Here is a 14,374-nt window from a genome sequence, read left to right on the forward strand (position 1 = left end):
TCAAGCAAGATAATCAGCATTATTCTAGTAACCATATAAGTACGACTCGGACGGAGTGAAGGCATATTGCACTGGTACCATATATAAGATACTAGTGAGTCCACACGTAGGTACTTGAAGAATCCACAAGGAATAGCACAAGTACGATTACAATCAGGACCATGGCATGCATGAGGTTTCCGGCATAACTTATAGTGTAACTACCTACCCTAGATATAGGCTGTTTCAAACAAACATCTGCATCGCACCGGAGCTCTCTTGTGGTCACGTTTTTGTCTGTAGCCTTAGCCACGACCGGTCATTGGGATCAAGAGTGAAGAAACACGACAAAGGACCTCACGGATTTCATACTCATGGTTCCGTCGAGCCAGTCCGTTCGGGCTGCAATTTACTATTCCAAGACGATAAGTCTCTGCCTTTGATTCCAGTTGGCGGCATGTGACTCGCACAAGGAGATCCCGAGGTTTTGACCGTCCGAGGTAGCCTGGAGTCCGGGCGTGAATAGTGGCCGATTGATGCGGACGGTTTAAACTCCACGTCAAGAAGCGGTAACTTCATCTGCAGTCCATGTCTTGTCATTGCAAACACATGGTCACCATGGAGATCAGGTGTCTCCCCGACAATTCTCTCCACCTTCCCCATATCGAGATTCTCGCTCAGTTCTGTGGAGTTCTGTATATCAAAAGCTTCATAGCCTTTGGGCGACCGAGGTATTGCGCTGGAATATGGAGACAATTCTCCTGCCCATACAAAGATTTCCCAGCTCTTGCATTGTTTCAAGATGATTTCCATCAACCGAAACCAGGACCGCTGGCCCTCCCCATACGTTATTGGCATGCTGACATCAAATATGCTGATGAGGGAGTATGCAATATCTTCGCTGGTCGTCATTCTTGACGCCCACCTCGACGTTTCAATGATAGACGGTAACAATAAGCAAAGAACCGCTGGTGCTGTGGTCGAGGTGAGAGAGCAAAGGGAGGCGAAAAATCGGAAACGAATGCGCTTGAGAAAAACCATTCCCTGGAGGAACATTGACGAGGTGGCGAATTCATTTTCGTTGCGCTTTCTGGGCCCCATGTATGAAATATTTGAAAGACCGGAAATTAGACCACCGCCTCATGGGAATTTTGGCCGATTCCAATCACCCACCACTGACCATGATAGCAAGTGAAGACATGCAAAGGACTGTGTTAATGAGCTCGGGGGGTGTCTTGGATAGAAAGAATTGGCCCCACTCAACTCAACCGAGGCATGTCCCCCAGTCTGCAACTCCTTCAGGATGCAGAATTGAGCAGGAGATATTGGAAAGCTTAAGTTCTCGCAAATATAGTCCACACCATCCCACCAGACAATTGGATGACGAGAGGATATACAGCGCCTCACCGACGAGTCACCGTGCGATATTTTTTCAGAATGTCAGCAGATGATAGAAAGCGATAAAGTATCGCCAAGACAGTCCAGGCAATTGGATGACGAGAGGGTACGCAGCGCCTCACTGTGCGATAAGTTTTCATACAGCATGACATACGACGCAAGCGCCGAGTGCACATGTTCCGCAATAGGGGGATATAGTCAAGAGTGCATAAAGGAGTCCATTACGAAGATATCACTTGGTGAAAGACCGGATTATTTTAGCGGAAATATGCAAAAAGAAGATAGATCCAATGAACGCCAACGAGAGAATGAGGACGACATATGGGTCTCTAACATGGGAACAAAATCAGCTCAGTTGAATGTTACATTTATGGCAACATGACACGTACACTCGCAACCCTGGTGAGTCGTCAGTGTAAAGTTTCAGCATTGTCCCCGAAGAGCCGCCAGCTCCTGCCGCACGCGTTGAATTGGGTTTTACCTGCGTGTTTGCAGCCCTCCGCCTTTGACAAGTTTCAGTCAGCAATGTGTGTAAACCACGAACAGACTATGAGACATACCGAACCTGTGCACCTGGCGGTCTTGCGACAGTACCGACCTTGGGGCTAACGGCGTGGGTTGAGCTTTCTGAATCAGACTAAGCGAGTAACAGGTTAGTATCGAAATAATACAGCTAGGTTGCTCGTTACGCACCATGCTGTTGACGGTGAGCTTTGAAGACTGAAGACACGTTGGTGGAGGAAATGAAATGCAAGTTCGTGGGAACATTCTTTAGCTAGGTCTTTCCTAATCCACTACTACCTCCACTTAAGCGTCACTTGAGCGTCATTGACTTTTGTCCAATCTTCCTTCCTGCTCTGGCCGAATTCTAACATGTCACTGGTAAGTTCCAATCCTACATGAGTATGTATAACGCACATAGACGGGACTATCACTCTAGATAAATGCCATCGTTTCCCGAGGATCCACAATCCTTGCTGAACACCAGGCTCCGGGGCAGCGAGACTTCTCGCATGGTGCATTATTTTCTGTCTCATCATGCGCTTCTTGACATAGTGGCATACATAGCTACGCAGACAATTCTTTCCAAGATCCCGCCGAACAATAGCAAGTTAACATATGTGTGGGAACAATACCTATTTCATTACATCGCCGAGGGAGGCTTCACTTTTCTGGTCATGGCAGATGACTCTGTAGGAAGGTGAGGCTTCTGAAGAACGTGCATCTGTTTTTTTGGTTGAATATTACTGTAGGAAGATGCCATTCGCTTTCCTAGCGGACCTGCAGCGCAAAGTACGTCGCCACAGCACAAATTACCTCCTTATTCTGATCCACATCGCAAGTTTATCGAGCTCCCATCCTCCTCATCCGCTGTACTAAGCTCTACCCCTGCATACGGACTTCAAGGCACCTTCTCTCCCACTATCGCTTCTCTCATGCACACGTACAACACTGCTCCTCCAACGGATGAAGTCGCCCGTGCTCAAGCGGAGCTGAACCAGGTCAAGGACATTATGGTCCAAAATGTCGAGCAGATCCTCAGCCGCGGGGAACGTATTGAGCTTCTCGTGGATAAAACTGACAACATGGCCACGCAGGCTACCGCATTCCGGCGCGGCGCCAGGACAGTGAGACGGCAGATGTGGTGGAAGAATAGCAAGATATTGGCATTGAGCGTTGTGGTTGCGCTACTATTATTGTATATCATTGTGGCTCAGTTCTGTGGGGCTGGCCTGCAGTGCGGCGCACAGTCTTAAGCGTCTCAAGGGTCCGGACTGCTTATTTATTTGTACCACATAATATCCATATGTACTCCCTAGACTTATCGACACTCATATTGGCCTCAGACAATGTTGTTATACTTATACACTTCAGACCCGACATATATAACATCTCGACAGGAATCTTGCGAAGGTTGTTTCGCTGCAAATTTTTACATGTCTAGAGATGATGGAGATAAGATAACGCAAGTGGATCAGTACTACTATACATATAGTGAGTGGGGGATCGAAACATCCAAGACGTTTTATTTTTCTTCTTCAGAAGCAAGCTAGAACCTACATAAAATGACCGTAACGATTCTACTAACTGCATATGCGTGCACAATAGGTACAATACAAGTTTGGCATAGCTCGAGACCCTAACAAGTGACAGCATGTACGCCTCAGTCAGTACAACACCACAAAACTATTATAAACATGATATTAGCTACACACTGGTGACTGGAGAGTCCGCTCGGACTCGCTCGGATAAATAGATAGTCCGCAAAAGGACCCATCTACAACAATGGGGAATGAAAAATACAGAAGTGACAGTTGGTTAATAAATCGGCAGGCCATATGATTTAGTCTGCTCCAGCGGTGACTGGGTTAGACAACTTGGTCCTGCCTATACGGCGATCGCGATGGTAGGGGTAAACATCGGGTGGCACATTGGTGGTATCCTTGAGGTGCTGCCACTCTTGTTCCCGCTCGCGATCACGATCACGATCACGATCCCGACCTCGTTCACGCTCCATTCGCTCACGTTCCTGCTCTCGTTGTCTTTCCCTCTCCCGTCTCTCCTTCTCCTGCTGCATTGCAACACTACTAGCATGGACCAGCGTCTTTTGCACAACCGTGGCCGGGTATCCCTCTTCAGGACCAGGTGTAGGAGTCACCGATTGACTTGCAGTGGAGTTTCTCCGTAACGGCGTATGCACGTGTGTACTAGAATTCGTGTGCCTAGGAATCGTATTGGACGATGGCGGTGGTGGATATGGTGGGGGCATCGGCGACTCATCGTTATAAGACATCGGGATCTTGAGGGAGGATGATGCCATAGGGCTGTCAAGGATATCATGGAGCTGAGCGCGTAGGCGTTCGCGATCCTTGTCCCGAAAATCGTCGGCCGCCATGATCTGGCGCGGTACGAACTGGTCTTTCACCTTTGGCTCGTACGTGTCTCCTGCGCGCATCTCGTAATCCCTGCTACCACCATCAAATGAGTCTCGTGAATGAGTGTCTTTCAACCGAGGCCCATGCAAGCGGTCCGAGGAGTAGCGGCGTGAGGGAGAGGAAGTGCGGCTGGACATATACGACGTGGACTGTTCCCGTGACAGTCTGCGAGATGGTGAATGAGCACCACTACGTGCCAAAGTGATTGAACGCTCAGTGGAGTGATGACGTGAAGTAGATCCATCACGACTCGACATGACAATGTCACGAGGGCGAGATCGCGACAATCCAGACCAGTTATCCGTGGAGACAGACGAAGATACGGAGGGGTCCGTCAACTGACGAGATAACGAGGACCGAGGAATGGGAATAAGTTGAGACGTAGCATCGCCCATTGTTTGATCCTCGTCTGTGTCAGACCTCGATTCCGATTCCTTTCTGCTGCAGGTCTTCTTTAAGTCGTCAATCTCATCTTCATCCACCAAAGCGCGAAACGACTGGATTGCAGAAGGCCAAGTTCCAATTACCTGGGTGAGAGGAGACAAGTGGAACTCCTCTTCCTCGATGGCTTTCGCTTTCGCTTTGGCCCTCGCTCGTGCTTTGATGCTCAAAGGATCGTCCTCGACCAACTTCTCAGGATGCTTCTGCTCCGTTGCATGAAGATACCGGACCTCGACTGGCCGTTGGAAGTCAGGTAACGGGTTAAACACAATTCTAGCGCGCATGAGCTCCTCCCGGAGAACCTTGTTCTCACGCATTGCGGCTTCGAACTGTGGCTGTCAGTAAAACAACATTCGCAGGCAGCTACGAGATACTGACTTTGCTAAATGATGCTGATGAGTCCATAAAATAAATGGACCGGAATACGATGGGCTCACCTTCTCCAATGTGCATTCAACTCATCATAGTGTTCCCTCAAACTTTTCTCTACAGCAAGAGCAGTATCTTTCTCATCCTGTCGAATACGTTGCAGCTCCTCGTACTTCAGTTGCAAATTCACGATCTCTGCCGTAAGACGCGAGCGTAATTCTTCAAGAACAAGTTTTGCCTCGCAGGCCCTCTCAGCCTCAGCCACCTTCTCCAGTCTCGTTTCCTCAAGAGCAATTTCCACCACCCGGGTCTTCTCAACCTCAGCCGCCTTGTCTTTTCTCATTTCCGCGAGATGACGTTGAGACTCGGCGAGGTTCCAAAGAAGCAGTGCGCTCACTTTCACAGGGTTCTGCTAATCACGGTGTAATTAGGACCGTCGTAACATGACGACATCAAGAACATACCTGGTCAGCTGACTGTGACTTGTAGTACGTTCGACATTTCTCGATTACCCGGCGAAGTTCAGGAAGCTTGGCACCTTCTTTGACAACACGCGCGATATCGTTCTGGAGGGCACGGGCCTCGTCGTCAGGAGGTGGAGAAGATGATTCAGGGTTCTCAGGGACTTCTTCTATGGAAGCGGTCGTAATCGTAGGCGACTGCATATCGATGTGAAGCCTGCGGACCTCCTGCGGGGAAAATCGAGTCCGACAAAGGGGACATATGTGGCGCAAAAGATGATCGAGACACCTTCGGATTGGTATGTTACGTGAAAACAACACACGATCGATGAACGAATACTTACTTTTGGCAGAATACATGCCCACAAGAGATCGAGTGTGGCGAATTTCCGCCAGCCACATAGCCTTCCATACAGACATCACAGGTAGAGGATTTGCTGAGTACCAGCATAGTTGGAAGACGATGGAGAGACTCCCTTGAGGATCAGGAAAAGGAGCGAACTAAGCCTACAGTAGCTTGGCCGCCTACTCTAGCGAGGAGGCACTACGAAGAAAGGAAGGAAGGAAGGGACTTGTTAAGGACCCAGTCGGGTATACGGGGGAAGGAAGGGATTTAAGCCAGCAAAGGCTTAAGTGCCAGACCTAACGTGCGTGGCGGGGTGGGTGGTGTAATGGTATGCAGGGGAGGAGCGAAAATTCATAACGTTGAAGAGATTATAAGAAGACACGAGGCAGCTAAGCGACGTGAGATAGAACTTCGCCACTTCCTTGAGGGCCTTAGACAAATATCAGTTAAATGATCACATACTAAGTTGGCACGATCAATCACCTGGATGGAGCTTCCGATCTGAGTTCGAACGGCCACGATAAGAACTTTATATGTGACCCGAGTCTTACCTTTAATGAAACTTGGCAGGAAACGCTGAAGGAAATCAGTATCACTTGCCGGGATTGAAAGTTTGCACCGAATCGGCAGAAATAGATTCCTAGAAAACTGCGCATGGATAAAGCAGTGAACAACCCCCCCATACCGCACGTTCAATTCCGGCTGCCTGGCATAGAGAAGGGGTGTCCATGAACAATCAGTTCGTTCCGCTGATCTCATAGAACCGGCCCGACACGGGTAGTCAGTCCTCGTGGTTTCAGCGTTGCATAATAAATCGTTGGTTAAACGTTTTGTCAAGAAGTGCCGCGAAGAACGTACAGCTCAACGCAATTCGTCCAGATTGGCGACATCGTTCGTGATAGCACTGAACAAACAAAAACACCTTTGCCGTCGGTAGTGGGCTGAGCACGTGTCAACGTAATTATGCCTTCATCGTGCCACTACATATTAGTACAGCAAATACCGAATTAAACCTGGCTCTTGAACATATCTTGCAAGGCTAGTTCTGACCTTGGGCACCCTCTTGTTCTTCTGGATTACCGCTACGTTCCTTCTGGAATACTGCTAAGTTCCAACTTCCTTCTGGATTACCGTGAATCCTATTCATCACGGGGAGTTGCGGATGGATGGCTGGCCGCTGGAACATTTCACATCCGATAATCTCAAATCATTCTGGAGCATAAGTTTCTGTCATCAATCCGGTAGTGTCGCTCGAGGTTGAGGGTGATGTACTGGGGTGCTCAACGGCGACATGGTGTTACGATGTCGAAGCGACACATATGGGCGTCTGCCCCACTTTCAATGGGCGCGCGATTTTGAACACGTATTTATACGTATATACTATCCACAGGTTCCTGTCAAAGATGTACTGGATTTAGATCCCCTTTGCCTCAAGGCAGCTCTATTTTCCAACCTGAGAGGTCATCCAGTAGAGAACGATGCCTCGCTGACGCCCTTGACATCAACCATGATGCATGATGCTCCATTGCACCCTACTCGAGTCTCTTGGAGATCCCCTTGATTCTGAAACTAACCGTTGCCTTGGGTTGTCACCTCAGAAATGACTGTACCCTTCGCCACCTTGGCCATGACATCGGTCCCAATTTGTCTGATGGGTATGTTTTTTTCTCCGATGTGCCCTTCATTTAGACACCTAATCTATTTGTATCAGCTCCTCGTCCTGCGCGGGATGTTCTTTGTCTGCCTTTCCAAGCGCACAGGCCACTATTCTATCTTTTCACTCCGTCTCGGCAGTCATAACCTTACCGAATCCTTTCCCAACTACAGCAACTACAGCATCTTGCATGATTTGGCCCCACGTTCATGACATCTCTCTCTCCTAATGACGTGCCAAACTCCCGGACTATCTGCAGCCCCTGAGTCAATGCTTCGCTCTCAAGATGGCAAGAATGCTTCGGAGTCAACAGCACACCCCTTACATCATACTTCGAAAGTATATCGATCTACACTATCGATAGGCACATCGCCCATCGCGGCCATCTGGGTCCAATTGTCCATTCTCTCTCTCCTTGGTATGGCTTTGCATTCTCGGCTTAACATCGATCGGCGTATTCTCGACTTGGATCAGCCCCAGATCACTAGTACTCCAGCTCCAGACCTATTCCAAGCATCCGAGTCGAACGCACTGCGATGACCTCGGAGCCCGGCACGGACGTCATTCAACACCGATGGATGCAGATGCGGCTATCAGTCGATTGCACCGAGTGGAGACAGCTGGATACCTCTGGAGTCTGGATGCAGATGGCTGCACCGCTGTTCTGATATAGCATCTTTTAATTTCAATTATCTACCAGTCAGTCAGCCCAAGATAGTGGAAGGTGTGCTATCACTGTCAAGATTAATGCTAGCGATTGGGGAAGTTTCCATGGAGTACTGATACGGCGTGATTCAGACAAGGCGTACGTAGTTGTCAGTCTAGGATCTCTGAGGCTAGGAGTGACCAGCGTCTTTGACTGCGCACCGCACATGTGTTAGGGTGCCTCGTGCCTTCAAAGCGTTGAGCAAAGAATGAAAGATTACCGCTGTTTATCGAAGATCCGCGCCACCAAACACAAAACACCAGCGCTATAATAAAGTCTGACGATCAAACTCGTAACTCCGAATTCCATCCGTCACTTCTGATAAAATTGACGGCAAAGCCCAGGCTGATGATAACAGTTACGGTAGATGGCATACATGCAACGTACACGTACGCTATGACATGACATGTTGCTATTTGGTCCGCGTGGGGAAAATAAGCTTGGGGCACGATGTTCTTTGGCCTGCGCTCATCGCACATCTTTGGCCATGCACATCACACGCGCCGGAAGCCTCGCGTTTTGTCAAATTAACATCTCACAGTTGATCCGCAGTATAAAGTACGGGGACCATTAGAAGGGAATGGAAGGGGGCGCTATCTCAGCAATTAATATCGTTGTCGGAAGGTTCCATGCAGGCACATCAGGGCGTAATCTAGAGACTATGTCGGGGGTGATCAGCGTCTGTTGCTGCATAATGACACTGCACACACTCATCGCGAGAGCCTCGTGCCCACCGGTCAATATCAAGTGACCATCGCCGCTGCAGCGTTGTTTGTCCGATGCAGTCCACTTGATCCACCCACAGCTAGCAAAATATTAAAAGAGCTTATCGTCTCATGTCATGCGGATCGATGATCTCAAACCCCAGTATCATAGTACCGATCCCATCAAAGCCGAATTCAACCCGCTCATCATCTAACGGCAATAGTACAGATTGTGGCAGTTCAATGTTAGTTACGATAGATCACGACGTACAGTGGATGACGGAAACATTTAATAATACAAACAACCCCAACAAAGGAGATAGATAGCACAACAACGAACGGATGACAGGTAACAACAAACCAGTGTCTATCTTATGTTTATAGTAAGTGAAATGAGTGCGGTGAGAACAAAAACTCAGCGACAAAAAACAAACGGGGAAAAGGAGGGATAATCCAGATTCCAGATAAAAAGAACCATACGTATATATCAGAAGCGCCAGTCATGTGCGATTAGCCCACATATGCACGATATTAGGCCCACCAACGACTGGAGTAGGAGCGACGATCTGTGGGCCGTCGACATTCCCTGTATTTGAAAAAGGACCATGTCCTCCACTTGTGAAAGAACCATGCCCGGTGTTTGTAGACGGACCATGCCCGGTACTTGTAAAAGAACCACCCCCAGCGCCTGTCAAAGGACGCGCAGCATGATCGTGCATCGAAAGCGAAGCATCAAAATGGAGCGATAGCGCGTTGCTATTCGTATATGAAGAACTGCCACTGGGAACGCGCGTTGTCGTCCCTTCTTCGTATCCCGTTGGTTGCGATGTATGTCGACGATTATAAGTGTGCTGGGTGCGAGAGGATTGGACATGAGAGAGGCGATTTGGAGGGCGAGAGGTGTGATTTGGAGGGCGAGAGGTGTGATTTGGTGGACGTGAGGTGGGACCGGGTGGAAAAGAAGTACGACTCGCAGCATACGAAGACTGCGCACGATACCTCCACTCCTCATCATGCACCGCATAATCCACATCCCCTCCATCTTCAAGAATAAGACCCAATGCATCTGGTTCAGCGGTAGGTATGGGTATAACAGGTGTCACGCTGATATCTTCTCCGTCCTCATCTGTTGTATCTTCGTCTGACTCTAGGCGACCTATTATAGACTCGCCGGCAATGCTCCCCTGCCCACGCACGCCCCCGTTGTGCAGCCCTAGGAGGCCGAGGTGATCCATGCTGCCTGCTCGTGAGGTGGATATGGTTCCCCATGTGGTAGCGCTTCTTGGGCTTTCTGCGTCTGGTGTTGGATCCAGGGAAGGGATAAGTGCTCGGGGTCTAGGCATGCGGATTTGTGTGTCGTTGGGACGGGACGGTGCCCCATCGTTGAGACGGGCAGAGCCGGCTGCGCTGTCATTCAAACGCACCGATCCTACTACTACGTTCCCATTCGACATCGGTAACCCAACATCGAAACCAAGAACCTGGCCGACACTCTGCACCGCCGCTCGGCGTCCCACGCCATTATCAGGCGGTGGCGTACCAAGCAGAGGCACATCCGAAAGACCCCTGGAAACATTCCCCACTCGAGCCGCCTGAACAACGTTCTGCACCGTCGCCCGGCGTCGCATACCATTCACAGGTGGTAGTGAACCAAGCGGTACGTCTGGATAACCTCTAGAAATATTATCCGCTCGAGCGGTTTCAGTCACAGCCCGTCTGGGAACGGGTCGTGCTCGAGCCACAGGCGTCGTATGGTCGTCTCCCGACGAGTCGATCAAGCCCAGAACATCCGTGACTTGTTCTGGTGATTGCGTCTCTAACAACGGAAAGGCCCTTTCATTGCCACCAGTCGACGACATGTACGGAGCACTGATTAGCTGATAGCCTGATTCGTACCCTGAGCCATAGCCTGAGACGTAAGCTGCGGCGGATGCTAATCGCGTGGACAGATTATTCGCTACGTCTGCGCTGACATTAGTGCTGCTCCTCATCTTTGCGTCTTAGCTCTCTCTCGTCGTCAGATCGCCGATCCTCGACGACGAGGGGGCGCGCTGCCCAGGTGGGAGAAGGATTTATACGGCCAGCGCTGGGAGGGATGTGTGCTCCGCGGGCCGTGATGTTTATTTTCGGCTGAGACTCAGGTGCACGGCTGTGTATGGATGATGCACGGGGCCGTCGCGTGTTGTCTGTCCAGTGTTCTTCTACCCGAGGAACCTCGGGAGGTCTGGTATTGGATATAGGTAGGGTCTTGGGGGGATGAGGAACTGGCTTATGGGATGAGCTTGTCCCCTTAGATCCTGAGGCGTGGGCATCGCCATTGACGTGGGTGGTGTTATCCCGTGGAGGTGGTGCGGGATATGGAACGGCGCCGCCCAGGAGAGGGTCGAGACCTCCGCCAGGCCTTGCAAAGGTCGGGAATCGATCGATTGGCAGGGGCTCTGGAGGCGCGGGGAGGGGGTTACTGGTGTTGCGATATCGGGGTTGCGGGTTTCTAAGGTTTTCTAGCTCAGAATGCAATTGGGACAGCTACGAGGATGTGAGGTAAGTCCGATGTAAATGCCAGTGAAGCAAATGATCACCTCTCTACATAGAGAAAGTTATTTAGAAAATATTCGTTAACTTGCGATTGGTGACTCACAGAGCATGTTCATTCTCTATTTCTTGAATCCTGGAAAGTAGACTTTCTTCCACTGCGCGAGATGTTTTGGAGTCGTGGTCCGCATTTCGCTTGTTGTTCCGAAGTTGGCTTCGGAGGCGACGATATTCTGCTTTTTCACGCTCGCTCTGATCTTGAAGAGCTTTGTATCGCTGAAGGGAAGTCACGGCAGCTCGAAGAGCCATATGCTAAAAATGCCACAGGTAAGAAATTGAAAAGAATTGAATTGACAGCAAGGACCACTATTTGCAGTGCTTAAAAGGACTCACAGAATTAGGGTCATCCGGTTGAGACTGCAGCCATTCCTGCACTTCGGTGACTACTTCAACGACATCTACCTCGGGAGTGTCTTCACCTGAGACTAGAGCTATGTGCTGGAGGAGGAGGCTGGCATGAGCATCGATAGCATTCTGTTCAGCATCATCTAATTCGGGTGGATTCGCAAGGTGAAGTTTCTTGACACGATCTGACTGGAAAGGTTTGCGGCAAAGTGGACATGCACTTGGTAATAAGGAGCGAAGGCACCTAGGATTGAAGAGTCGGATAAGAGAGGAGAGACATGAATATTGGTGGCCGTAAGCTGGCCGGGACTATGAACGCACGTGAGACAGAAGATGTGACCACAAGCGATTGCATGTGGAGAATTGGCGGGTTCTGAAGAGATAGAGTAGGGATCGAGGCAGACGTCACAACAACTTGCGGGATGAACTGACAAGCATACCTAGTTCATAACAAAAGTTGTCTACCACATGTCTATGAGGGCGGTGTCAACGTGCAATACACTGCTATGATGACTCAGCTAGTACTCGGTGGGCTTAACAGCAATTAACGCCGCTGAGTCATCATAGCTGTGCTCTCCATTCTACCCAGGAGGCTCCGTGGCGTTCGTTGTTCGTCTCACCGCACTATCATACCCAGTAGCTTTGAAGGCCAATATATCGCACTTGAAAGTGGGTCACTCCCGGGCCAATGATATCACTGTCCACAGCTGGTATTCGTTTTGCGACGCTCAGGTTGGTTGTATCGACAGTCACCAGTGGAAACTTCTTCAAGTGACTCTCAGAGACCTGGATTTGTTCAGGAATGGTGAATGGACTTTAGTTGGGCCCTGCCTTGCTTGACCATCTTAGTGTGCGATATCGGAAAACGAAATAATCTATTCTACAAAGTGCATAGCTATGTGAGACTGTCAAGTTTCGGTGTACTGCATTTTTACTTATGTTTGATGCAGTAACGTCAACTGAGTCCTTGGACAATTGATTTGATCAACCCTGTTCGTGGCAGGGTCCTGTACGTCAAAATACCTCTGCAGTGTGCACACGTGTTCGTTGAAATCACATAAAAGGCTTGACAAGTTTCACTTAACTTTCATCCCTCAGACAGTGCAGTTTCACCTGAACGATGACAGCCTTTAAGCTCGATTTCACTCATTCACGCGAGTATTCTCCCGTCAACGTGAACTGGCCGGCTGCCCACATACATATGCTGCCAGTGGAACTTCTACAGCAGGTATTCTTGCTCATCGTCAATGACGTTCCAGACTGTCCTGGTGTCTTCTCTTATGGAGAAACCACCATCTCCGCCAATGTTGGCAGCCCTCCCCTAGTATTCACCCGTGTGTGCCGTTTTTGGCGAGTCATTGCACATTCAACGACAGCGGTCTGGTCGCGTATGCAGGTCTCCCTTCCGGGACGAGTCGAACCCTTGACACCGTTTCTTCCATCTCTCCTCCAGTCGTGGCTTGCACGCTCTGGCGATCAGCCTCTCACCCTCCGCATCCTATCCGGAGAGCTCCCCGTACGCACCACACGCCGCTGCACGCGACAGTCGTGCCACGAACCCTCGCAGGCAGATTCTCAACTGCTCGGAATCCTTCTTTCTGAGAGGAAGCGTTGGGGAACTGTGACTCTGGTGTCCGCAGACGACTGGAATCGTGACTTCGACACACCCCAATTGAGATCCTTGCAGTGTTGCTGGTCAGAACTCAGCAGTTTCAATGCACCAAACCTCACACATCTACACATCACTTATCGCTGGTCTCTTACCATGCGATTCAGACACACTCCCACCTGTGACAACGTACGTCATCTCTGGGTCGAGAATGCTTCTGCCCACGTTATACGCTCCTCTTTCCTCATGTTTCCTCGTATGGAGTCCATCAAGGTGGATCAAATCAGATCTGAAAATGGTTATCCACATAATTCAACCACCCACTCTTGCCTCGAATCGATCACTTTCCCCATCCCCTCGGATCCTTTTCAACAACGCGAAGTTCTCAAAATATTTGGCGAACTTTGTCTTCCCATGTTGCGCAAATTGACGCTTGTGGCAGATCCAGAAGAATCAGAAGTTTCTTGTATTGTGGCAGCGCTGGAAATTGCATCTTGCGACGTACAGGTGGTAGACTTTCAGACGACCATACTGTTGAGCGAAGTTGATGTGGATGTCATTGAGCCGTTGTTTTCGGTCGCGAGGGAGGTTACTGTTCATGGGAGGTGCTCCGCCGTCCTGTCAGGCAGTAGTACTGTGTTCCTCGTTGGTGACACGATAGGTATTGGATATATATGTTACAATAGCGAATCTCGGTATATAATATCATATATATGTTACAGTAGCGAATCTCGGTATATAATATCATAGTTGAGGAATTACAGGATAGGTCAGCGTACAAAATTTATCGAGCTCGAAAGTTGCTGATATCACAAGTTCCTGGACTGGCCATTA

General features: G+C 49.6%; 6 protein-coding genes across 6 annotated transcripts; 2 read left to right on the forward strand and 4 right to left on the reverse strand.

Annotated features, from left to right (window-relative positions):
* Positions 1–351: 351 nt before the first annotated feature.
* DFJ58DRAFT_727171 (uncharacterized protein) lies at positions 352–891 on the reverse strand (the record flags this gene model as incomplete). The annotated part of the gene is made up of 1 exon (XM_041385445.1): positions 352–891. The coding sequence occupies one exon, from the start codon at positions 889–891 to the stop codon at positions 352–354; it is 540 nt and encodes a 179-aa protein (XP_041244547.1).
* A 362-nt stretch (positions 892–1,253) lies between these two features.
* On the reverse strand, positions 1,254–2,126 carry DFJ58DRAFT_683270 (Pre protein translocase Sec Sec61-beta subunit). Its single transcript, XM_041383259.1, has 4 exons — positions 2,071–2,126; positions 1,938–2,014; positions 1,767–1,880; positions 1,254–1,706 (listed from the first exon to the last, which is right to left on the reverse strand). The coding sequence occupies exons 1-4, from the start codon at positions 2,071–2,073 to the stop codon at positions 1,610–1,612; spliced, it is 291 nt and encodes a 96-aa protein (XP_041244548.1). The 5' UTR covers positions 2,074–2,126; the 3' UTR covers positions 1,254–1,609.
* A 35-nt stretch (positions 2,127–2,161) lies between these two features.
* Positions 2,162–3,274, forward strand: DFJ58DRAFT_784587 (VAMP synaptobrevin-like protein). The gene is made up of 5 exons (XM_041389982.1): positions 2,162–2,259; positions 2,318–2,393; positions 2,446–2,578; positions 2,631–2,670; positions 2,721–3,274. Exons 1-5 carry the CDS (start codon positions 2,251–2,253, stop codon positions 3,132–3,134), a joined length of 672 nt encoding a protein of 223 aa, XP_041244549.1. The 5' UTR covers positions 2,162–2,250; the 3' UTR covers positions 3,135–3,274.
* Positions 3,275–3,627: 353 nt separating this feature from the next.
* On the reverse strand, positions 3,628–6,124 carry DFJ58DRAFT_340866 (uncharacterized protein). The gene is made up of 5 exons (XM_041379941.1): positions 5,929–6,124; positions 5,588–5,873; positions 5,192–5,535; positions 5,133–5,136; positions 3,628–5,083 (listed from the first exon to the last, which is right to left on the reverse strand). Exons 1-5 carry the CDS (start codon positions 6,033–6,035, stop codon positions 3,722–3,724), a joined length of 2,103 nt encoding a protein of 700 aa, XP_041244550.1. The 5' UTR covers positions 6,036–6,124; the 3' UTR covers positions 3,628–3,721.
* A 2,940-nt stretch (positions 6,125–9,064) lies between these two features.
* On the reverse strand, positions 9,065–12,371 carry DFJ58DRAFT_784593 (uncharacterized protein; the record flags this gene model as incomplete). The annotated part of the gene is made up of 6 exons (XM_041389983.1): positions 9,065–10,985; positions 11,032–11,520; positions 11,574–11,577; positions 11,633–11,838; positions 11,920–12,175; positions 12,253–12,371. Coding segments are annotated over 6 exons (2,565 nt in total), but the record flags the coding sequence as incomplete, so codon positions are not given.
* A 680-nt stretch (positions 12,372–13,051) lies between these two features.
* On the forward strand, positions 13,052–14,282 carry DFJ58DRAFT_727177 (uncharacterized protein; the record flags this gene model as incomplete). Its single annotated transcript, XM_041385446.1, has 2 exons — positions 13,052–14,201; positions 14,263–14,282. The coding sequence occupies 2 exons, from the start codon at positions 13,052–13,054 to the stop codon at positions 14,280–14,282; spliced, it is 1,170 nt and encodes a 389-aa protein (XP_041244552.1).
* Positions 14,283–14,374: the final 92 nt, after the last annotated feature.

Source organism: Suillus subalutaceus, assembly GCF_016647625.1.
Source record: "Suillus subalutaceus strain FC151 chromosome Unknown DFJ58scaffold_44, whole genome shotgun sequence".
NCBI classification, from domain to species: domain Eukaryota; kingdom Fungi; phylum Basidiomycota; class Agaricomycetes; order Boletales; family Suillaceae; genus Suillus; species Suillus subalutaceus.